We start from the raw sequence: 24,191 nt of genomic DNA, 5'->3' as shown, positions 1-24,191 counted from the left end.
TGTTGTTACTCATAAAAAACCCTTTCCAACCACACCTCAGTTTCTGTTAACGAGTTGGCTTTTAGACAGTCCCTAAGGATGAAAGCTGCTTGCCCGGGGAACCATGGGACTTCCCTGGTGGCTCAGATGGTAAAGCGTCTGTCTGCAATGTGGGAGGCTTGGGTTCGAGCCCTGGGTTGGGAAGATCCCCTGGAGAAGGAAATGGCAACCCACTCCAATAATATTGCCTTGAAAATCCCATGGAGAGAGGAGCAGAATGTGGTCCACTGATAGAATGTGGTCCACCGGAGAAGGGAATGGCAAACCACTTCAGTACTCTTGCCTTGAGAACCCCATGAACAGTATGAAAAGGCAAAATGATAGGACACTGAAAGAGGACCCCAGGTCGGTAGGTGCCCAAAATGCTACTGGAGATCAGTGGAGAAATAACTCCAGAAAGAATGAAGCGATGGAGCCAAAGCAAAAACAATACCCAGTTGTGAATGTGACTGGTGATAGAAGCAAGGTCCAAAGCTACAAAGAGCAATATTGCATAGGAACCTGGAATGTCAGGTCCATGAATCAGGGCAAATTGGAAATGGTCAAACAGGAGATGGCAAGAGTTAACGTCAACATTCTAGGAATCAGCGAACTAATGGACTGGAATGGGTGAATTGAACTCAGATGACCATTATATCTACTACTGCGAGCAGGAATCCCTTAGAAAAAATGGAATAGCCATCAAGGTCAACAAGAGTCTGAAATGCAGTACTTGGATGCAATCTCAAAAACAGAATGATCTCTGTTCGTTTCTAGGGCAAACCATTCAATATCACAGTAATCCAAGTCTATGCCCCAACCAGTAACTGAAGAAGCTGAAGTTCAACAGTTCTATGAAGATGTAGAAGACCTTTGAGAACTAACACCCAAAAAAGATGTCCTTTTCATTATAGGGGACTGGAATGCAAAAGTAGGAAGTCAAGAAACACCTGGAGTAACAGGCAAATTTGGCCTTGGAAGCAGGGCAAAGACTAATAGAGTTTTGCCAAGAGAATACCCTGGTCATAGCAAACACCCTCTTCCAACAACACAAGAGAAGATTCTACACATGGACATGAGCAGATGGTCAACACCGAAATCAGACTGATTATATTCTTTGCAGCCAAAGATGGAGAAGCTCTATACAGTCAACAGAAACAAGACCAGGAGCTGACTATGGCTCAGATCATGAACTCCTTATGGCCAAATTCAGACTTAAACTGAAGAAAGTAGGGAAAACCACTAGGCCATTCAGGTATGACCTAAATCAAATCCCTTATGATTATACAGTAGAAGTGAGAAATAGATTTAAGGGCCTAGATCTGACAAACAGAGTGCCTGATGAACTATGGACGGAGGTTTGTGACACTGTACAGGAGACAGGGATCAAGACCATCCCCATGGAAAAGAAATGCAAAAAAGCAAAATGGCTGTCTGAGGAGGCTTTACAAATAGCTGTGAAAAGAAGAGAAGTGAAAAGCAAAGGAGAAAAGGAAAGATATAAGCATCTGAATGCAGAGTTCCAAAGATTAGCAAGAAGAGATAAGAAAGCCTTCTTCAGTGATCAGTGCAAAGAAATAGAGGCAAACAACAGAATGGGGAAGACTAGAGATCTCTTCAAGAAAATTAGAGATACCAAGGGAACATTTCATACAAAGATGGGCTCGATAAAGGACAGAAATGGTCTGGACCTAACAGAAGAAGAAGATATTAAGAAGAGGTGGTAAGAATACACAGAAGAACTGTACAAAAAAGATCTTCACGACCCAGATAATCATGATGGTGTGATCACACACCTAGAGCCAGACATCCTGGAATGTGAAGTCAAGTGGGCCTTAGAAAGCATCACTACGAACAAAGCTAGTGGAGGTGATGGAATTCCAGTTGAGCTATTTCAAATCCTGAAGGATGATGCTGTGAAAGTGCTGCACTCAATATGCCAGCAAATTTGGAAAACTCAGCAGTGGCCACAGGACTGGAAAAGGTCAGTTTTCATTCCAATCCCAAAGAAAGGCAATGCCAAAGAATCCTCAAACTATCGCACAATTGCACTCATCTCACACGCTAGTCAGAGAAGGCAATGGCACTCTACTCCAGTACTCTTGCCTGGAAAATCCCATGGACAGAGGAGCCTGGAAGGCTGTAGTCCATGGGGTCACTGAGGGTCGGACACCACTGAGCGACTTCACTTTCACTTTTTACTTTCATGCATTGGAGAAGGAAATGGCACCCCACTCCAGTGTTCTTGCCTGGAGAATCCCAGGGACGGGGGAGCCTGGTGGGCTGCCATCTATGGTGTTGCACAGAGTTGGACACGACTGAAGTGACTTAGCAATAGCAGCAACAGAAGCTAGTAAAGTAATGTTCAAAATTCTCCAGGCCAGGCTTCAGCAGTACGTGAACTGTGAAATTCCAGATGTTCAAGCTGGTTTTAGAAAAGGCAGAGGAACCAGAGATCAAATTGCCAACTGGATCATCGATAACCAAGAGAGTTCCAGAAAACATCTATTTCTGCCTTATTGACTATGCCAAAGCCTTTGACTGTGCAGATCACAATAAACTGTGGAAAATTCTGAAAGAAATGGGAATACCAGACCACCTGACCTGCCTCTTGAGAAACCTATATGCAGGTCAGGAAGCAACAGTTACAACTGGACATGGAACAACAGACTGGTTCCAAATAGGAAAAGGAGTACGTCAGGGCTGTATATTGTCACCCTGCTTATTTAACTTCTATGCAGAGTACATCATGAGAAATGCTGGGCTGGAAGAAGCACAAGCTGGAATCAAGATTGCCGGGAGAAATATCAATAACCTCAGATATGCAGATGACACCACCCTTATGGCAGAAAGTGAAGAGGAGCTAAAGAGCCTCTTGATGAAAGTGAAAGAGGAGAGTGAAAAAGTTGGCTTAAAGCTCAACATTCAAAAAACGAAGATCATGGCATCTGGTCCCATCCCTTCATGGGAAATAGATGGGGAAACAGTGTCAGACTTTATATTTGGGGGCTCCAAAATCACTGCTGATGGTGACTGCAGCCATGAAATTAAAAGACGCTTACTCCTTGGAAGGAAAGTTATGACCAACCTAGATAGCATATTCAAAAGCAGAGACATTACTTTGACAACAAAGGTCCGTCTAGTCAAGGTTATGGTTTCTCCAGTGGTCATGTATGGATGTGAGATTTGGACTGTGAAGAAAGTTGAGCACCGAAGAATTAATGCTTTTGAATTGCGGTGTTGAAGAAGACTGCAAAGAGATCCAACCAGTCCATTCTGAAGGAGATCAGCCCTGGGGTTTCTTTGGAAGGAATGATGCTAATGCTGAAACTCCAGTACTTTGGCCACCTCATGCAAAGACTCGACTCGTTGAAAAAGACTCTGATGCTGGGAGGGATTGAGGACAGGAGGAGAAGGGGACGACAGAGGATGAGATGGCTGGATGGCATCACTTACTCGATGGCCGTGAGTCTGAGTGAACTCTGGAAGTTGGTGATGGACAGGGAGGCCTGGTGTGCTGCGATTCATGGGGTAGCAAAGAGTTGGACATGACTGAATGACTGAACTGAACTGAAGGATGAAAGCTGCTTGCCCAAGCAACCATCAGATTAGAGGGGTGGAGCTTCAGCCCAACTACTAACCTCTGAAGGAGGGAGAGGCCGGAGGTTGAATTGATCACCAGTGGCCAATGATTTAATCAATGATGCCTAGTAATGAGGGCTTCCCAGGTAGTGTTAGGGGCAAAGAACCTGTCAGAAAATGCAGGAGACAAGAGACGTGGGTTCGATCCTCTGGAGGAAGATGTAGGGGAAAAGCAAATTAGCCAAGATGGGTGTGGTCATGCTCCTTCACCCCAGGGCCTCTCGCCCTTGCCCCACGTGTTGTAAATAATGAGTATGTAACCACTGAGACCACTTACAGAACCGGACATGAGAGTCGTGAGTTACTCGCTTGGACACGGACTAGTTTGCGTGGTACGCCTGTGCGAGCTTCACTGTGAAAGCCCTGGCTGCTGCTGCGCTGCGGCTACACTGGCACAACATCGTGGTTACGTTATATGAGGTTATGTAAAGGCTCTGTAATCGCTATGATGTGGTTACGCTGTGGCTGCTGTGCCAGCCAAGAGCGAAGACAGGTGTCTGCAGTTCCTAAGGCTCCTCAAGTCTTCCAGCCTCTTAGCTTATGCCTTGCCTGGGCTCAGCGAACAGTGCTGACAGTGTGAACAGCAAGACAACTGGTGCTGTGAGCAGGATCAGCGATACAGAGGGCACGGCAACCCACTTCAGTATTCCTGCCAGCAGAATCCCAGGACAGAGGAATCTGGCAGGCTATGGACCATGGGGTCACAAAGGATCAGACATGACTGATGTGACTTAGCAGGCCTAGGAATGAAGTGTCCATAAAAACGCTAAACGATGGAGCTGAGGGAACTTCTGGTTGCTGAAAACATGGAGATGCTGAGAGGGGGACCTCACTGGGAGGGTGGGGATGAGAGCAGCAAAGCTCAGTGCCTCTTCCCCAAAACTGTGCCCCAGGCATCTTTCTCACTTGGTTGTTCCTGAGTCTTATACTAAAACTGTAATCTACAGAGTAAACTGTTTTCCTCAGTTCTGTGAGTGGCTCTAAGAAATTACTGAACCCAAGGAGAGGACTGTGGGAATCTCTGATTTACAACCAGTTAGATCAGAAACACAGGTAACAACCTGGACTTGTGACTGGCATCTGAAGTGGGGGCAGTCTTCCTGGGCTGAGCCCTTAACCTGTGGGATCTGACTCTCTCTCCATGGATACAGTGTCAGAATTGAGTTAAATTGAAGGACACTCAGCTGACATTGGAAAACTGATCTGTGTGGGATAAAGACCACACATCTGGTGTCAGAAGTGAAGGATTCCATGAGCTGTTACAGTTTAGTCATCCAGTGGTGTCTGACTCTTTGCAACCCCAAGGACTGTTGCCCTCTAGGCTTCTTTGTCCATGGTATTTCTCAGGCAAGAATGCTGGATGGGTTGCCATTTCCTTCTCCAAGGGATCTTCCCGTGTCTCCGGCACTGGCAGGCAGATTCTTTACCACTGAGCCACCAGGAAAGCCTATTCAGTGAGTAGCAGAAAGGACATGAGTTTGAGCGAGCTCTGGGAGTTGGTGGCAGACAGGGAGGCCTGGAGTGCTGCAGTCCACAGGGTCACAGAGAGTCAGACACGACTGAGCGACTGAACTGAACTAAAGCAGATAAAGAATTCTTACTTAAATCCTGATTTCTAGGGGTTAGGGAAGCACTGTCACAGAGGGTCTGTAAATCTTCAGAATACCTTATCCTGCAAAGTTCCAACTGTAGCATTTTTACGGGTGAAATGATAGAGTTGAGGGAGGGGAAACAGAAGGAAATAGGACGTAACAAATACTGCATGTTTCATGGCCGACACTTTTGCTGGATTTAATACTTGTAACAACCCTTTAAATGGGTATTATTATTCCTACTCTACATTAAGAACATGATCCCAAAGATACTCACTCTTCTCTATCACCATAGGTTAATTTTGGCTATCTTTGAATGTTACAGGAATGGAACCAGATAGAACAACAGCCCACCCAAAGAGGTCCGTGCCCTAATCACTGAATCTATGAATATGTTATTTACGTGGCAAAAGAGACTTTTAAGACCTGATTTAGGTTAAGGATCTTGAAGTGGAAAGATTATCTTGCATTAGCTGAGTGGACCCAATCTAATCACAAGAGTCTTTAAAAGTGTTACAAGTGCAGGACGTTTCCTGGGTAGGTGGGAGAGATGCAAGTGAGGAGTAAAGCCACAGTACTCAGCTTTTAATACGAAGGCAAGACCCATTAACCTTGGAATGTGGCATCCTTTAGAAAATGGGAATGCCTCTCAGTTTGACAGCCAGCAAGAAAGCAGGGACTACAGGATTACGGCAGGGATTTGGCATCAGACAGAACTGATTTATTCTTGTTCTTTGCTGTGTAATTTTGGGCAATAACATGAACTATCTAACCTTGCTTTCGTTAATTGAAGAATGGGGATAGTAAAGACACTCCCTCAGACATACTAGGGTTTCCCAGGTGGTGCAGCTGGTAATGCATCTGTCTGCCAATGCAGGAGACACAGGAGACAAGGATTCAATCCCTGCATTGGGAAGATCCCCTGGAGAAGGAAATGGCAGCTCACTCCAGTATTCTTGCCTGAAACATTCCATGGACAGGGGAGACTGGAGGGCTACAGTCCATGGGGTCACAAAGAGATGGACACAACAGAGCACACACACAGCATACATACTATGAGATCTAGATTCTCTTCACCACCTTCTTGCCCTCAGGACACCCGAATCAATTATATAATCTAGGACTTCTGAGAAGATGTGAGTGTGCTGTGGAGGTGGGTGTAATATGGCAGCATCCATTTATGAGGGAAGAGGCAGGAATGGGGAATTTTAGGAAAAGAGAGATGTGTTGTCTTACAAAGGGCCCACAATGGGGCCTTTATAAGGCCTCAACATAGGCCTTTTAGAAATGGGAACACTCTGCTCACCTGGAGTCACTTGACCAGAAACACTGGGACCCCTTTCTGAGGACTAACTCAGAGCCCTCCTTAATAGGAAGACAGGGATGAGGCAGTCCTTAAGCCACAAGAACTGGTTTATGAGCTTGGTCTGGAGAGTAAGAACTACAGTTAATTTACATGAGAATTTATATTTTTGTGACAGAGGTCACTAGAAGCTACCAAATAACCTGTTTATTGTGAAGTTCTATTTAGTTCACATCATATTTTCTCATTATTTTATTTATGAAATCAGGTGTTTGTTTTTTTTTAAAAGTGCAAGATCCATCATCTGAAAGGCCAAATCTGCATTTTTCTAAAAAATTAAGGGGGCGTTCCCTGGGGGCCTTGTGGTTAGGATTCAGTGCTTTCACAGCCATGGCATCCCCCAAGTCATGCTGCGAGGACAAAAAATTTTTTTAATAAAATAAAATCATGTACACAATGTCACCTCAAGAAAATTAAGGATGAGAAAGTACATGAAGTAAGCCATCTGTTCTGAAACAAAACAGTTATACAATGTTTTAAATACTGTAATGGAAGTGTTTAATGGAAGACACTAGAAAGTGATGATATCTTTTACAAGAGTCTGTTTTTAAAATAAAGGATGACATAATAAAAAATACATGAAAGTGCAGTTTAAAAAATAATAAAAGTATAATTTTGATGATGGAAATTCCTTCTTGCCTCTTAATAACCCACCACCAAAACTCATCAGTTTACCATGGAGGATGGGTCTGGGCTTCCTACTTATTGAGAAAATGGTATAAAAAGTGAAGAAAATACACAAGGAGAAAGAAAATCTAAAAGATGGCTTTCTCTGTCCAGAAAGGACAAAGGTAAAAAAAGGCATCCCAGGCATTTTATTATCATTTGAAAGCAAAAAATGCAGGATTAAGAATTTAAACAAGTGAGCTGTCATAGTGTTTGCTTCAATTGTTTTTAAGCTTATAGAGTAGGATTATATGGAGAGTAGAAAGATGGGATGTATCTAGTGGGGTTTACGAAGTTGTACATTTTAAAATATGGAATACTTTACCTGATGCTTATGTTTTGTTCCGGTTTTTCTTTTGACATTGATGGCAAGAAGAAAGAGCAATCAATTTAAAATATAATTTGTATGTGTATTATTTTTAGACTTCTCACTTGTGAAATTAAGTTGTCAATCCCATGTTAGGTGCCTGTTTTTTTAAAATTCTAATGCTGTTGGTCAGGGAAATCTCTAAGTCCTGCAGCCTCTACATTTAGGAAACCACACACAGAAAGGATACCAACACCCAACATGGTCCTGTGATTTTCAAAGTCCTTTGAGGCACTTTTATTCATTTTCTTAAAAATTCAGACCTGAAGAGCAAGGAGAAGGGGTAGAAACTTTCACAAAACAGGAAGACTACAATGTACTGCGGGTGCTAATAACTAAATGTGAAATAATGACATCACTTCGCTTTTGAAAGATTTCCTACAGTGGAGAGCATTAACCAAAAGTAGGCCACTGAAAGCCCAGAGCACGTTGGGAATTTTAAGTTTCTTAAGCACTAAGGAGGCTGAAAGATAATGTTTCTACAGATCACAAAAGCAGGCATATGGACACTTTATATAAAATACTCTTTTAGGCAAAAGACAAAGCTTGGCTCCTTGGAAATGTTCCCAATGGTGACTTCCTCTTTCCTATGCTTGCTGCACTACATACTAAGGGAAACACACATGCCTTCAGCTTTGAGCAAACTGTCCTAAACCACGTGTCAGCAGAGCTGGTATTATAGGTGCGGGCTTGTGTGGCTGCACAGTCTCACACTGTCTCACACTTCGTATAATGCTTTGCTCTCATTGTCTTGATATTCTAAAATTTAAACACGAAGCCCCATTTTCATTTTGCACTGAGCCCCACAAATTGTGTAGTTGGTTGTGGGTCTCATGTTACATGCCCCACGTGAGGGGCATGATGTATGATGGGCACTTCAACTGTGTTCTTTCCTGTGGGACTTTATAGGATAGGGCTGCAAAATCTGTTGGCAGAAGAGAGGCAGAGAATTTGCTCACACTGTTGTCATGGCTGCAGCTAGTGGGGTTTCGCTCGATTTAACCACAAATTCACAATGCTCTGGGCACCTATAAGTTACAGTACAGGATCTAAGGGGCTTTCCAGGTAGCACTAGTGGTAAAGAACTTGCTTGCCAATGCAGGAGACAAAAAGAGATGTGGGTTCCATCTCTGGGTCGGGAAGACGCTATGGAGGAGGGCATGGTAACCCACTCCAGTATTCTTGCCTGGAGAATCCCATGGACAGAGGTACAATCCACAGGGTTGCAAAGAGCTGGACATGACTGAGGTGACAGCACGCACATATGCACAGGATCTAAGGTGACGGTATGATATTCACTCAACTGCCCATTCAACATTTCATGATGCACAAGTAGTTCTGCAGAAGTCATGCAGTGTGTAACACGGCAGCAAATGCAATGGGAAGCAAACACTAGACAAAGATGCATGTGAGTTGTGGGCTCACACATCTTTAATGAGAGTGGACTGAAGCAAGGGCTTGGTACTATTCTAGGTTCTTGGTACTGTTCTTTACAGAGAGTGGATGGAAGCAAGGGCGTGGTAGTATTCTATGCTTGGAAAACAGCGTAGGTAGGTCAATACTTTAGCCTCAGACTTCTTATCTGAAAACTGTGGGAAAACAATACCTACTTAACAGATAGCTAGCTAGCTAGCTAGCTAGATAGTGAAGTCGCTCAGTCCTGTCCAACTCTTTGCGACCCCATGGACAGTAGCCAACCAGGCTCTTCCATCCATGAGATTTTCCAGGCAATAATACTGGAGTAGGTTGCCATTTCCTTCTCCAGGGGATCTTCCCGACCCAGGAATCGAACCCAGGTCTCCCACATTGTAGGCAGATGCTTTACTGTCTGTTATATCCCACCAGGGATATAACAGATACTTTATGTCAAATCAAATCAAATCAAATCCACAAAAGCCTTTCAATAAAGCCATATGACACCATGGGCAGGGGCAGAGGACAGCTGGCTTAGGTTCTAGACCCAGCTTAGTCTCTTATGGGTAAACTTCAAACCCGGCCTCCATTTTTCTCTTCTTTACAATGGGGCTAAAAATGGCACCTACCTCATAGCAGAGGTTTGTGAGAATTAAATTAAGATAATCCACATAAGGTGCTTAGCAGACTGCCTGCCATGAAGTCTTGTAAAAGAACTTGTGGATGTTATTGTTACTGTTCTTGTTGATTTTCAGGAAGAAGGAAAATGAATTTGAAGTCTAACCTATATTAAATATGACATTTGTTTGGCTAAATGCATTTTAAGAAAACATAGTTTGAGGCAATGATCACTACGAACAGGACAGCTTACTCATCTAATCCAGAGGAGACAAGGGCCTCTGTTAGGCAGGGAACCACTGGCAAGTCATGAGGTAATGAAGTAAAATTTTAATTAAAATTAAATGCTCTCCAATCTAGTAACATCCATAATTCATTCACGTGATTGACTTAGCAGTTACCATATGCTAGACTGTGCAGATACAGACTGTAACCTGGCAAATCTCCACTGGAGAGGTGCTCACTATCTGGCGGAGGGGACAGGTGAGTCAACAGGCGGGCAGTGAAGAGGGTGTGTACATTAGAAGAGAGTTTACACAGTGCACAGGGACACAGACGAGCACATGCATAACTCAACCAGCATCTGTGAGTCACTGGTGATTCTCCTAATACTACCATGTTTAACCATCACGTTCAACTGAGATTCAAAAAGTTCATTCAATCAGTATTAACTGAATTCCTATAATGTATCTGGCACTCTTCCAAATGTTAAGATGAAAGGACCAATGTCTTGAGAATCTATTCCCTTGCTCCTTGCCTAACCTCATGATTTAGGGTGAAGATTCCTTCAACTTGTCCATACACTCATCGCTCACCTGTTCTCTCCTGCGAACACTGTGTGTTGTGCCTTTTATTGTTCTGCCCTCTTTTCTAGCTAGAGCTGTTCAGATTGTTCTTGGAAGTAGTAATTTGGGGCTAACAGGCTAAGTCTCTCCTCTGGAGATATGAAATTTCTGGAAATATGATTACCATGGGGTGGAGGTGAGGATCAGAGCCCAGATTGGCAGGGTGATTCTTGAGTGTCTTAAGGGCAGAAAAGACGCCCTATTCGTGTTTTTATCCACAAGGTGCAGTGCAGCGTAAGGTGGATGGTTATGGCTCTGAAATGGACGAATGAGTGAGCGACTGAATGAATAAGCCTCGTGCATTAACAAAAATGGTATCTGGATTCTAGATCCTGGGGTAAAGAGATAGATAAGAAATGCGATGGTTAATGGAAGGGTGACCCATGGCGATCAGCAATTTTTTCTCATAGGAAACTAAAAATTAAAGATATTTTAAAATTGGGGCCAGACTATGATTTCAGGGCAAGGAGAAACCTCCTCCCAGTCCCCAGTGACTCTTTCTTTCTATTTCTGGCACAAAATTAGCTGCCTGAAGACAAAGCTTTTTGTTCCACAATTAAGGATGCAATTAAAAATGCAAATGCCGGAAAGAGTGCACATAATGCTAATGAGTCTCAAAGTACACATGAAGAATCAAAATCTATTCCTCTTTAAAGGAGGCACCAGCTAGGAGGCAGGCGCTGAACCAGTGGGAGGGGTACAGGCCCTACCCTTTACCTAACAAGCCCATCTGGCAGGTTCTTTCATAGACTTAGTTTAACTTAATCCTAACAACAAGCTGGTGAACAAGGTATTATGTCCATTTTATAAATGAAAAGTTCAAGTTTCAGCAGTTGATCAACTGTGAAGTCTGGACCAGACGCCAGGTCTCCTTTGAGGAAGTCAGTGTAAAGTATAAATGAAACAGGAGGTCTATCAATATGAATGTAACCTCTGCCCCTAGAGAATTCACTTCCTCCTCACTGTTCTGTAGTACAACGAGCAGCGGCTCCAGGGGGGAGGCACACCTGGGCAGAGAACATGGGTTGGCCATGTGGCACCATGTTATTTTAAATCTTTCTGGCCTTGTACAAGGTTCTTCATCTGTAGAATGGGGATAATAATCATAATTGTATTTAGCACTGTTATAAAGCTTAAATGAAGTGACGAATAAAGCACAGGCCTCTCAGTGTGGCTCTGGTTGCCCGTCCTGATTTTTGCACTGCCCTTTCCAAAGCTTTTGGGTTTCCCAAGTCTAGACCATCTCCAGACTTTCTGCCTCATCTTGTCAGACTGTTTCAGGTACCTGGTCATTTCTCCCCTGGTAGGATTTTAAGAGAGATAAGATCCTCTGGGGCTTCCCAGGGGGCTCAGTGGTAAGGAATCCGCCTGCCAATGCAGGACACATGGGTTTGAGCCCTGGGTCAGGAAGATCCCCAAAGGAGGAAATGGCAACTCACTTTAGGACTGGTGCCTGGGAAATCCCACGGACAGAGAAGCCTGATGGGCTACAGTTCATGAGGTCACAAAGAGCAGAATGCAACTGAGCACACACACAGCAATAAACTCTGAATCCAAGGTGCTGCAATACACTGTATTTCTGAAAGAATAAATGATAACTTTGTCAAAGAAGAATATGTGAGTGAATGAATGAGAGGCAATAAGAATGCCTTTGCTGGCTAGCCCTGTGCCAAGCACTGGGCAGGGGAGGCGCACAGGATTATTACATGTCCCCTGGAGACATCTGCTGAGAGCATGTTGGGTCCAAGGGTGGAAGGGAAGAAGGTAAAAACCTGACTTGTAATAAAGTTCAACGATTTCATGGCTCTACCTTAAATAACCTTGAGAAATTCATAGCCAAGTGAAATGGGGAGCAACTTTGCACTGGAGCCAAGTTCCCTGAACTGGCTCCATCCCACATTGTTCCCCAGGTTGCCTGGGAAGCCCATCCCCAGGTTACAGACAAGAAATACAGTGGGACGGGAAGTACAGTGGAAGGATATATTCATGTTTAAAGAAGAGCAGGAAAAAGACCAGAGTCTCTTACATGATGATGTTGCTTTCCCCTCCCACCAAAATCAATCGGAGGAGAACATCTTTCCTCTAGAATAAAAACCCATCAGGATGAAGAATCCTGGGTGAAATCTACTTGCTCAAGATTTCCCTCAGTGTAACTTCCAGCCCTGTGTCTCTGGAATAGGAAGATTAAGGGTGCTGAGAACGAGATACAGATGAGGTTCACCCTGAACCCTGCCCCTACCCCAGGCCCTCCCACTAAGAAGGTACAGGCTGTGCGTCATGGTCTAAATGTATTACTGAATTAGGCCTCAGCTGAAAGAGGGTCACAGAGTTCAGCAGGCAGGTGAAGCTGCCTGAAAGGCCTTGCAGACCCAGATGTGTCCGGGAAATCCCAAAAGGTAGTGCCTGTGTCCACAGGACTTGACCAAACTCCATGCACTTGATATTGGGTTTCCAGAGGGCTGACTACTCAAAGGTCTTGGCTTATATTTTAATCTTGTTCTTTCACATCTCTACGGGAAAGAGAATCTAGGAATTAATTCATTCAACAAATATTTACTGAAGAGACTACTTTAGGCCAAGCACTGTGCCATAAGGCACTAAAGATATAAGAAAATTAAGACATTAACTGGGATTTGCAGGCCTAGTATTGATGGACCTGCCATTTCAAGGAGCTTTACCATGAAGCTGTAATAAAGACCAGAGTGATCACTACTTTAATATGTGAGTTTTAAACACCAGGGGTCTTTTGGGTAGATTTCATTGTAGGAAGCCTTATAGGCTGTTGTGAAGATTAACACAGGTTAATAATTGCAAGGCATGTAGCACATGAGAAAAGTTATGAGAATGTCCTGCATTCTAACTGAACTGTCTGCAGATACAGACAATGAGAATCCTGAGGGAAGAAGGTCTGATCTCTTATTCATCTCTGTAGCTAGGCATCTGCTACAGACTGGTATATTGCAGGTATATTCATGTGAGATCATGTTTGTTGAATGAAAGAACTGATGCTCTGATGAATCACTGAGTAAAAGATTTAAACAACAGAGCAGGAGGCAGACCTCAACATTTGTCACATATAGCCTTTGAAGGAAAAACTGTCAAAGAAATACAAAGTTTGAGTTACCAGTTTAAAATGTGGATTTAGGACCACAGAGGAAGTAAATACTTCAAATCCAGAACAGAAAACTGTGAGCAGAGGGCTTAGAGTGGCTAAAGAATGTAAAGGAGAAATGGAAGCAATTGTGAGGATGGGGTGCTGATGACATCTATGAGGAACTGGAAAGGGGATCCCACGGATGCTGACTATAAGGTAATGAAGACATGTTCTCTTGCCTGTGTCCTGTGTCATCTACCTAGAACGCTCTTCCTTGTTTAGTCCATCTGCCAGCTGTAGATCACATCCCATTAGTGAGTCATTAAACCGAATTAATGAGTTGTGACTCCCATTTTTTAAAGAATGAGAGAAACAGAATGGAAAATAGCAAAGTGTACTGTACATAAAACATAAACTTCAATAATAAAGTCTTTTTTCAGCTTTATGTGTGTATGTATTTACTGGGCTGTGATAAAAATATATTTCTTATTTTGAGTAGAAAAGGTTTGAAGGCCTCTGAATTAACTCATATAAAATCTTCGAGAATTAATTCAGATATCCTTGTATGAGGTAGCAGTAAAGGTTCTCGGCCTTACTAGAGCTAACTTCTCACCACTGTGCACTGTGACTGTCTTCCCCTCGTCTCTTTCCCGCACTAGATGCAAGCTCCTTGAGGACAGGGCGTGACTTCTAGGTCCTCAGCGTCCATTAGAGGTTCTGGTAGAGAATATACACTCAAAACACGCTTGATGAATGCATAAATAAACACCAATTACTGACTTTTAAACCTAAATTCACAACAGAAGGCTTATTCACTCGAACTCTTCAAATTGCTATCTTTTATTAACGAATGAACAAGGATCAGGTTTCTCTTATATTCTCTCCTGTCACCTCTTACTCCCCGTTGGTGGACTTACCTGCTTTTCTTTCTCCCCCTCTCCGTTCTCCCAGTGTCCTAGGTGCTCTTGGTTCTCTTTTATCCAAAGAAAGGATCTCTCCTTAGCCATTTGCACTCTGGAGTGAATTTAACCTCCTCTACTCTGACCTTTCTTGGTAGCTTTTAAATATAAAGGCACATCCGATTGATCAGTAGCAAGAAAAGCCTTGTTCTGCTATTGGGATGCATTTAGAGCTGATAGAAAGATACCAAGGGGGGTGCATATTATAGCGGTAGAGAGACCTCAACCTGCACATATATAGAGCCCCAAAGTACATGCAACAAACCCATACCAGGAGCCCAGATGGCATCTAGGGCTGAAGAACTGATAATGTACTTGTGGAGCATTTTGAAAAATATTTTATTCAAATTTTTAATATTTTATTTACTTTTAAGGTTCTACAACTACATATGTTTCACAATGCAGGAAATACACAATACACATAGCCCATTCAACCAAGCAGATCCAAGTCATTGGCATAGAACATGTACAGCATTATCAATAGCGACAATCAACTCCATTTGCATGACATGACCAAAGCACTTCAAGTGCCTTACAAAAAAAGATTAGAAGAAGGCAAATAATTACAACTAGATTGGAAAATAGAGAGGGCTGGCTCAAGTTTACAACACTGCCTGGATAGATGTGCTAGTTCCCTGCCAGGCAAATACGTTGCCATCACCAGGGGGACTATTTCTAGGAAGGGAAGGAGGCCAATTTCTGCATGAGCCCGAGAAGATGCATCGTCTTGGACACAGCCAACATAGGGCTAATGTTGAGAGAGAGAGTGTGTGTGTGAGAGAGAAAGAGAGTGTAAGGTGTGTAGGGAAAAGGAGGTAACTCCAAGGGGAAGGTGGTTTTGTGGTATAAGCAAATATTCTAAGTCAGCTAAATTGTTTATTACAGAACAAAGAAGCAGCTTGCTTTCTGGCTTAGGTTTTAGCTTCATGGAAAAATATGAATAGTACTAAAGAAATCCCATATGAAAGCCCTACAGTACAGTTTATCCTGTGAAAAAACCCCAAAGAAGTATTCTTTTTGAATTTCTCCTCTCAGCTAATCTGTTTCGTAATCCAAGAGTCGGCCACTGTGCTGACAGAAGCACATTGGGATTCACAGCCAAAGTGCACTGAACAGCTGATATGCATAAACTGGGCCCAAGGCAGCTGGAGTGATAGATGGCTCTGGAAGGCAGGAGACCCAACTCTGCTGCCAAGAGGCTGTGGGGCCCCTTCCTCCTGGGGAAGGAATTTCCCCTTCTGTAAATTAAACAGTGGGCCTGGTGATAGCTAAGATTCCAGCCCGAGCATTACACAAAGCTGAGCAGGGTAAAGGGAATAACATTCCAGGGTGTCATTCTGAGATTAAAGAGACATGCTCATCATCTGATATTTATATAATCAGAGAAATTTTGCTACTGATTTATTTTGAAACAGCATCTAGTTGACTTTCTAAAATAACACAATCAACTGGCACTAGTCCTATTTAAGTGATCTAGACAAAACAAGCATATCTGAAAATCCTACAGCCAAAATCAGTGTTAAACAAACAAACAAACAACAAAGGTATAAACATACCAAATCATTTTGAGAAAGAATTCCGTTTAGGCTTTTCTATTTCGTTAATTAATGAAATTAATTAATGTATCACATTGCGTGAGAACAGGGCTAGGGGATCTTGTAAGTTCTTTCCCTCTGATTGGACTCTATTCATGGCCCACATCTTTTGCAATTCTATGCCTGTAAGAGTCACCCAGAAGCTGAGGTCAGACCTCTATAAGACATTTTTGGTATCTTATAAAGAAATAATTTGGGAATTTTTTCATGAATTTTCAGCTATTTTTGAGCCTTATTTAACAGGAGTTCCTCCTTTAATACAATATCCAACTATTAAAGCACTGACAGGACAATGTTCTTTATTACCTTAAGTCTTCATCTCTTTTGTATGTTATAGTTTTATTTACCATTTCAGAGAGTAAAGGTCTGATTCTCAGCAATACTACTATTTTAAATAAGTCTATTAGTTTTACATAATAGCATCATATCACTTCATTTCACTTTCCTAATCTTCCACAACTTACTTAAAAGGACTAAGTTATTACCGGTATATTTTCAGCAAATTCCTTCTAGTACATTGAACATTTTTATGCATTCTACTTTTTAACAAAATACCAACAATATGATCATTTTTCCTTCCAGTTTTATTCTATATAACTTTAATTTTAGCTCATTTATCTCTATCCTATTAACTTAGTTGACTTTTCCTAATTTGCTACCCGAAACTAAAGCATTTCAGAATTTAGAAAATATTTTATATCACAAAGACCAGCAATACAACTCTAGTGAGGAGAAACAGAAACAGCGGCTTTCCATCATATTTGTGACGTCACTACAAGGTGTGTTCTAGGGTGGTTCTCAACAGTTCCTCTCACAGATTACACAGACATGGACCAAAATAATATTCCAAAATGCAGTTGAACAAATTTGGGATATTCATATTCTGATTTTTTTTTTAAATTTAAATCTCAGGGCTTCTGAGGTACTGGAACTCCCTGGAATAAGAAGGGACTCTGTGCTTGTCAGAGAGGCCAGCAAACCAAAGCCTTTGAGAAGCTGCTGGCTTCTGGGATCCTCCTCCCTCCTTGGCCCTGCTACGCCTACCTAGGGCACACGAAGGACAGCGTGCAGCCAAAGTGAGACCAACAGGACAAATCTATCTCGGCATATCAATGAGTGTCCATGACATGCACCTCGTGTCAAGACAAGATGGTGAAATTTCAGGTCTGAAGGATACGACCCTAGGTGGGAGTCAGACCAGATCCCAAGAGAATACAGTGAGCATGGGTGTGGTTCCCCCAATGATGCCTGGATTCATTTTCACTATTAACTGGGCATCACTATCCCACTTTGGCCATTAATACTTACAATACCATTCTGATTATTGTAAGTCATCATTTCTTTTTAATTGAATGATAGTAGAATGAGGAATAGTTTCCTAAAAGTATTAGGAAGATTTTCCTAGTTTCTGTGAAAAAAAATAGAAATTAATGCTCTAATATGACATAAAATCCTCAAAGAAATATAATGCATTATTTTTTAATAAAGAACTGGATATTTCAAATTTATTGAGCTTTTATAGTGTATTGTTTTCTGGGGTTTTTAAAAATTAGAGTCAGCACTGATAAAGTATATTTTGAGAGGAATATAGGAGGCTTTATGCTAAGAAGAGGTGCATGTTACAGTTGAGTGATGATAGACCTTACTCAAGAATTAATTATGGGTATGAAAGACCAGAAGGCATTTCAAGTTAAATCAATCATCTTTTTTTTTTTTTTCTGATAAGCTAATGAGTTTTGTCAGGCAAGGAACAAGTAACTTTTATGGTTTGAGAAACAATTGGTAATAAGATGCCACAGAAAAAGTCCTTCTACCAAACTTTAAGAAAAAAACGACATAAGTCTTTGAGAGAGTACTGATTTCTAATCGATATACCAAAGTTAATAGGATAGATGTCAAGTAGGCCAGGAAGAAATATGAGAATATTTTATTCCCATACTGATGGTAAGCAGATGTCCAGTGCTTCGGCCCATATATTCAATTTAAGATGCATCTGAACTGAAAATATTTCTTCTCACTATTTTTACTACAACCTGTGCTAAGAACTTTACCTTGGATCACAGCATGGTCAAAGAACTTGTTAAAAGCAGGGGACTTTCACTAATTTAACACAGTTAATAACATTTTTAAAATTTCTTCACAACGGTTAGACTTCAGGTCTTGCAGTGGTGTGCTGATGAGCGTGGGTTAATTAAGAGCACGTGTCCCTTGCCACACGGTGTTGCTCTGTTCCCCAAGCTGATGGCTCACAAGCGCAGGTCACAGTAAGAAACACACTGTTGCCTACCTGACATAGAGGGAACGCTTCTGATTGGTTCGCAGGGACCCGGACCCGGAGCTCATGCTGTGGTTCATCATCTGCTCTCGTAGGTCATGGATTTTGGCCTCAAATCGAGCGTAATCTGGGAATGAAAATGAAGATGGCAAATTTGGTTCTGTGCCTTCAGCAAGTTAGAAATACTGCACACTCAAGGCAGCCCTCAGAGAAGGCAATGGCAACCCACTCCAGTACTCTTGCCTGGAAAATCCCATGGACCGAGGAGCCTGGTAGGCTGCAGTCCATGGGGCCACTAAGAGTCGGACACGACTGAGCGAATTCCCTTTCACTTTTCACTTTCATGCATTGGAGAAGGAAATGGCAACCCACTCCAGTGTTCTTGCCTGGAGAATCCCAGGGACGGGGGAGCCTGGTGGGCTGCCGTCTCTGGGGTTGCACAGAGTTGGACACGACTGAAGCGACTTAGCAGCAGCAGCAGCAAGGCAGCCCTTTGTTCCTGTTGTTGGTTCCTTTGCCAAGAAACAGAGGAATGCACAATGCAAGACTAGTGGAATACAGAAGGTTCACTTTCATTTTATTCATTTGTAGACATTCCCAAGAGGGAAAGAACAAACCAGTTACTTCCCAAAAGGCAAGCTTGAAAACACACCACCACCAAATCCCCACTACTGAAAAGTACACAGGAGGAGGAGGTCACTTTCCAAATGATAGACTGGAGAACTAAGTGTTTGGTGACGAACTGTGAAAAAAACACCATTTACTTTTGCTAAATTCTTTTCTTGATGGGGGGGATGTCTTAGAAGTTGATTACTTACTCTGTACCTCAATTTTGCCTTATATCTTTAATATAAAACATCATATGCCAAACTTCATCAATTCTAACACAATATATAAAAATTAGCTTCTCAGGAGATCAGGGTCAGAAAATATTAAATCTATTTTAGAAGTATGCAAAGAAAAAATATAGGGGGTCTTAAAAATCAAGGAAATATAATTATTAAAATATACTATGTCATCACAGGAAATTTATTTTCACCACATCAATCCAATAAAAATAAAGACAGAAAAATAAGTTTTAAGATACTTAGTAACACAGTCAGCATATAAAAAGAAATAATTTGAAGTTCTCATATTCTGAATCCCAACTTGGTCTACCATCTCCTTGGTACAACAGTATCTCCCTTTAGGAAAATTTTGCTTTAGGTAAAAGGCTCAATTTGCCCAGAAGATAACTGTGAACATGTTAATTCAAATTGTAAATGGTTCTTCTAATTGCAAAGCAATTCATCAGGAAGAATTTTAAGAGAGGCTCTAATATATTTCAGAAAACAAATTGATCTTCAATTCAATTTATTCATAACTTTTCAGAAAACAAGAATAATTAAATGAATATAATACAAGATGATCTCCTTACAGTATATTTCAAATTTTTTTATAATAAAAAGTTCCACAAAATTAAATTTAAATTCAATTTACTGAATATCTATTGGTGGTTGTGGTACAGAATTCCAGAAGAAAAATGATTTGATCTTGGTTTTCAATGACAGAAAATAATGAATTCTGAATGTTAAATATTTCTGAAGTTTAGGACTCCAAAGATGGGCTTCCCAGGTGGCACTAGTGGTAATGAACCTGCCTGCTGCTGTGGGAGACATGAAGAGACGTGAGTCCGACCCCTGGGTTGGGAAGGTTCCCTGGAGGAGGGCACGGCTACCCACTCCAGTATTCTTGCCTGGAGAATCCCATGGACAGGGCAGCCTGGCAGGCTACAGTCCATGGGGCCACAATGAGTTGGACACAACTGAAGCAGATTAGCTCTCGCTCGCGCACTCTAAAGATAAAACCCTAACAGCTGAGGGAAAATTTCTGGTGCTTAAACAAAGTCTCATGTTACCTAGATTTCGAAGGCTTCCTGTTCAAAACTTCTCTTTGAATAATTAAATCCTAAATACCTAAAATCTATTAACTGTAATTTGAAATATTTCACTTCATTTTAGCGGGGAGAGAAAACACTTATTTATACAACCATCAATATGATGCTAATATGCAGATTAAGTCATTCTGAGCAAGTCATATTTTCTTGCCATCCTATTAATATCCAATTAACATCTATTGCCGGCCACATGGCAGATGTTATGCTTCAAGCTTCATGGGCATTATCTCATTTCTTATTTAAATTACAAAATGAAGGCCACGGATGTTGTAAAAATGTGAAACATATAAAAAAAGAAACACGGAATAAAAAATAAGAGGTCCCCATCGCCCCTTCTCCTCTCACTCCTGGTCTTCCCTACAGCATAGCCTGCAGGTACATAGATGGTGGGTGATGGACTTGCAGCCATATTCATCTGAATATACACATATACCCCCCCACACATGTGAGATCACAATTATATATTATGGTAATGCTCTTTCCTCCCTTTTTAGCAGTGTTAACTTGGATATTTTCCTACCTTCTCTTAAATAATAAGTATCATGTTTCTTAATACCCTTAATTATATCCCACAGTTTAGGCTGTAACTTATTTACAATTCCCATATGACAGCCTTTGCTATCAGACAGGGATCCTGGTGCATGTGAGCACACTCGAGGCAGGCCACTAGAAAGCTGTAGCACAAGTTTCAGTCAAGCTTTGCACAGACGCCACATGGTCCCCATGAGCGCTTTTTTTGGGGAAAATAATCTATCCTGGAACACAGAGTTGGAGTTGTATCTCCTGAGCCATGCTCCATACTGTCACCAGCTAAATGCCACACATCGCCCCTAAGAATCACTAAATCCCAAGACACCCCCTTTACCACTTGGATGACTTCACCATCATGACAAAGACCTAAAATCCATTTTCTGAATGAATGAATGAGGGAGAAGAACTGAAATGAATTTCAGTTTTAAATGCCTGCAGGTACTGAAATTGCCCATTTTCAACATTTTTTTTTAATAATGAAGAAAGACAAGATGATTCTCCTCTAGGACTTCTTTTCTCAAGGCTAATTATTCTGTTTAATTTCAAGGCTTTATTCCTATTTAATTAGGGTCACTCACAAATTACACTGTTATTTCTACTGTTCCCTCTTGGCAGTCTCTGAGCTCTCCCATCTCAGCCATGCCATACAGTCTGGAAACAGTTTCCTGATACTTAACTGCATGCGACTGGCACTTTGTTAGACTCTTCCTGTATTCTCCTTAATGGATGGCTCATCAGATCCCCGAAATGTTTCCTACCATGCTTTTAAAATGTTTATTCTGCATCATATTCTACAGTGTTTACCTTCCCCGCTATGGATGGGGAGGTATTACATTGCGTAGTGTATTGTATTTGTCTTACTTGGAAGCCATCTTGTTCTCAACTTCTCCACTTTAATCATATTAAACATAAATCTCATATTCAAAAGTGTTTATCCTTCTTTGTCCCTTTTTGAAAAATAAAGCTTTACAAGTAATTTCATCAAAGGAAAAACAATAAGATTTAAGTTTGTAAATATAAATGGGGTGTGTGTGTGTGTCTCTGCATGTGAATATGTGCGAGATAGAGAGACAGACAGAGAGGAGAGGGATATGTCTCCAGCCTCTTAGAGATAAACAAGCTACAGTTAGGAATGCTCTAGAAATAAACAAGAAAATAGACGCATGAATTGTGAAGTATGTCTTCTTTATGTTTTATAATAGGACCGAAAATTACATTTTCAACAAGTTAAAAAGCTACCACCACCATGTCCATTCAATCTTAATTCTCTCTTCTCTCCCCAGATGTTTCATTCACATCCATGCCCTCCTCTTTGGGATCTTTTCCAATAGGTTCCTAACACTCAGGAACACAGTCTAATGAGATTTTTATTTTATTTATCCTGGGCCGTGCTGGGTCTCCGCTGCCGCATGCAGGCTTTCTCCAGCTGCAGTCAGGGGGGGCTACTCTTTGTTGCAGTGCTGGGGCTTCTTGTTGCGACGGCTTCTCCTGGGACAGAGCACAGACTCTAGGCGTGGGGGCTTCAAGGGCAGCGCTTGGGCGCTACAGCCCGGGCTCAGGAGTCGTGCACAGAGGGCTCAGCCTGCTCTGTGGTATGTGGAATCTTCCCCGCCCAGGGATCAAACCTTTGTCCCCTATGCTGGAAGGCAGATTCTTCTCCACCATGCCACCAGGGAAGTCCCTGATGAGATTTCAAAGTGCTCAGTCTTTATTCTAAGGGAAAGTTCATGTTTACTGAGTACCTGCAATAAACTAACTTCTGTGCTAGGTACTTAAAAATTATGTTATTTCTCCTAACACAGTTCTGAGGTAAGTATATATTTTAGAGGTAGTGAAACAGGTCCAGAGAGGTTAACTTCACCACAGTCACAGAGCTTCTCGGTTCCAGAGCTCACTGGACATGGAGCCAGCATTCAACCCTGGGTCTCTGTGAGGCCAGTTTGTTTCCATCACACCCCAGTGCCTATTAAAACACCACAGTTCTCCCTGAGAACCCAGGCTTCCTCCATTCTCCGCCCCTCCCTCCCAACAGCACGCTCTCTGTCCTCTCACCAACTGCATTACATGCATGCTGGTCCTCATTTATTGTCCCATAAACTCCTTAGAGAGTGGCTCTGCCTCACTCATCTCTGCTTCTCCAACCTCAAGGTCTATCATGCCTCCTTTCCTACACAAGGGACTGTACTAGGCACATGGCATATAGTTTTGAAAACGACAGAACCTAAAGGAGTTTACTTCTTGAACGAGACCCTGACAAGGAAATTAAGCAGGATAAGGCTGAGGCGGGAAACTGCATTAAAACAGCAGGACCTTAAGCCACTACAAAAAACAGTATGGAGGCTCCTCAAAAAACTAAAAATAGAACCGTCATACGATCCAGCAATCCCACTCCTGGGCACATATCTGGACAAAACTCTAATTCAAAGAGTACATGCACCCGTATGTTCACAGCAACACCATTCACAATAGCCAGGACACAGAAACAGCCTAAATGTCCATCGACAGATGAGTTAATAAAGATGTGGTATATATACAAAGGAAAACTACCCAGCCATAAAAAAGAATGAAATGCCATTTGCAGCGACATGTATGCAATTAGAGATCATACTGAAAGAAGTCAGTCTGAAAGAAATTGACAAATACCATATGATTTCATTTATATGTGGAATTTAAATATGGCAAAAAATGAACCTATTATCTACAAACCAGAGACAGACTCACAGATGTCGAGGACAGACTTGTGACTGCCAAGCGGGGGGAGAGAAGGGGAGGGAAGGACAGGGAGTCTGGAATTAGCTGATGTAAACCAGTATATACAGGACGGACAGACAACAAGGTCCTGCTGTATGGCACAGGGAGCTATATTCACTATTCTGTGATAAACCATAATGGAAAAGAAAAGCATGCTTATATGTATATAACTGAATCATTTTGCTTTACAGCAGAAATTAATGCAACATTATAAATTAACTATACTTCAATTTTAAAAAAATTGCTTCTAAAAAGCATCTTGGCTCTCCCATTTATTAGCTGTGCATGACTGTGAAAGTTGGGCTCAGTTTCCTCATATGTAAGCAGAACAGGAATAATAATTGTACCTACTTCAAGATACGTGGAAGGTTACAAGAGAGAGCTGACTGATTGGTAATGACTGATAATTCCTGCTGTTAATTTTCATATGTAATTTAACACCTATTCTTGTTCACTGCTTGCAAAAGTCATAACCCCTTTCTGTTCCAGGTAAAATGGAAACCTGTGTCTGCTCTCAGTGGCCCCT

General features: G+C 41.9%; 1 protein-coding gene across 40 annotated transcripts in view; it reads right to left on the bottom strand.

Moving 5' to 3' along the window:
• DLG2 (discs large MAGUK scaffold protein 2) overlaps positions 1 to 24,191 on the bottom strand; it is a 2,369,976-nt gene that overhangs the window by 157,257 nt on the left and 2,188,528 nt on the right. For all 40 annotated transcript variants that reach the window (XM_042238120.2, XM_060403917.1, XM_060403919.1 and 37 more), the window contains one exon: positions 18,460 to 18,574. In XM_042238120.2, coding sequence (XP_042094054.1) covers positions 18,460 to 18,574 — 115 coding nt within the window. The remainder of the gene's footprint in view (positions 1 to 18,459; positions 18,575 to 24,191) is intronic.

Source organism: Ovis aries, chromosome 21 (genome assembly GCF_016772045.2).
Source record: "Ovis aries strain OAR_USU_Benz2616 breed Rambouillet chromosome 21, ARS-UI_Ramb_v3.0, whole genome shotgun sequence".
NCBI classification, from domain to species: domain Eukaryota; kingdom Metazoa; phylum Chordata; class Mammalia; order Artiodactyla; family Bovidae; genus Ovis; species Ovis aries.
This window is presented reverse-complemented; position numbering and strand designations above follow the sequence as displayed.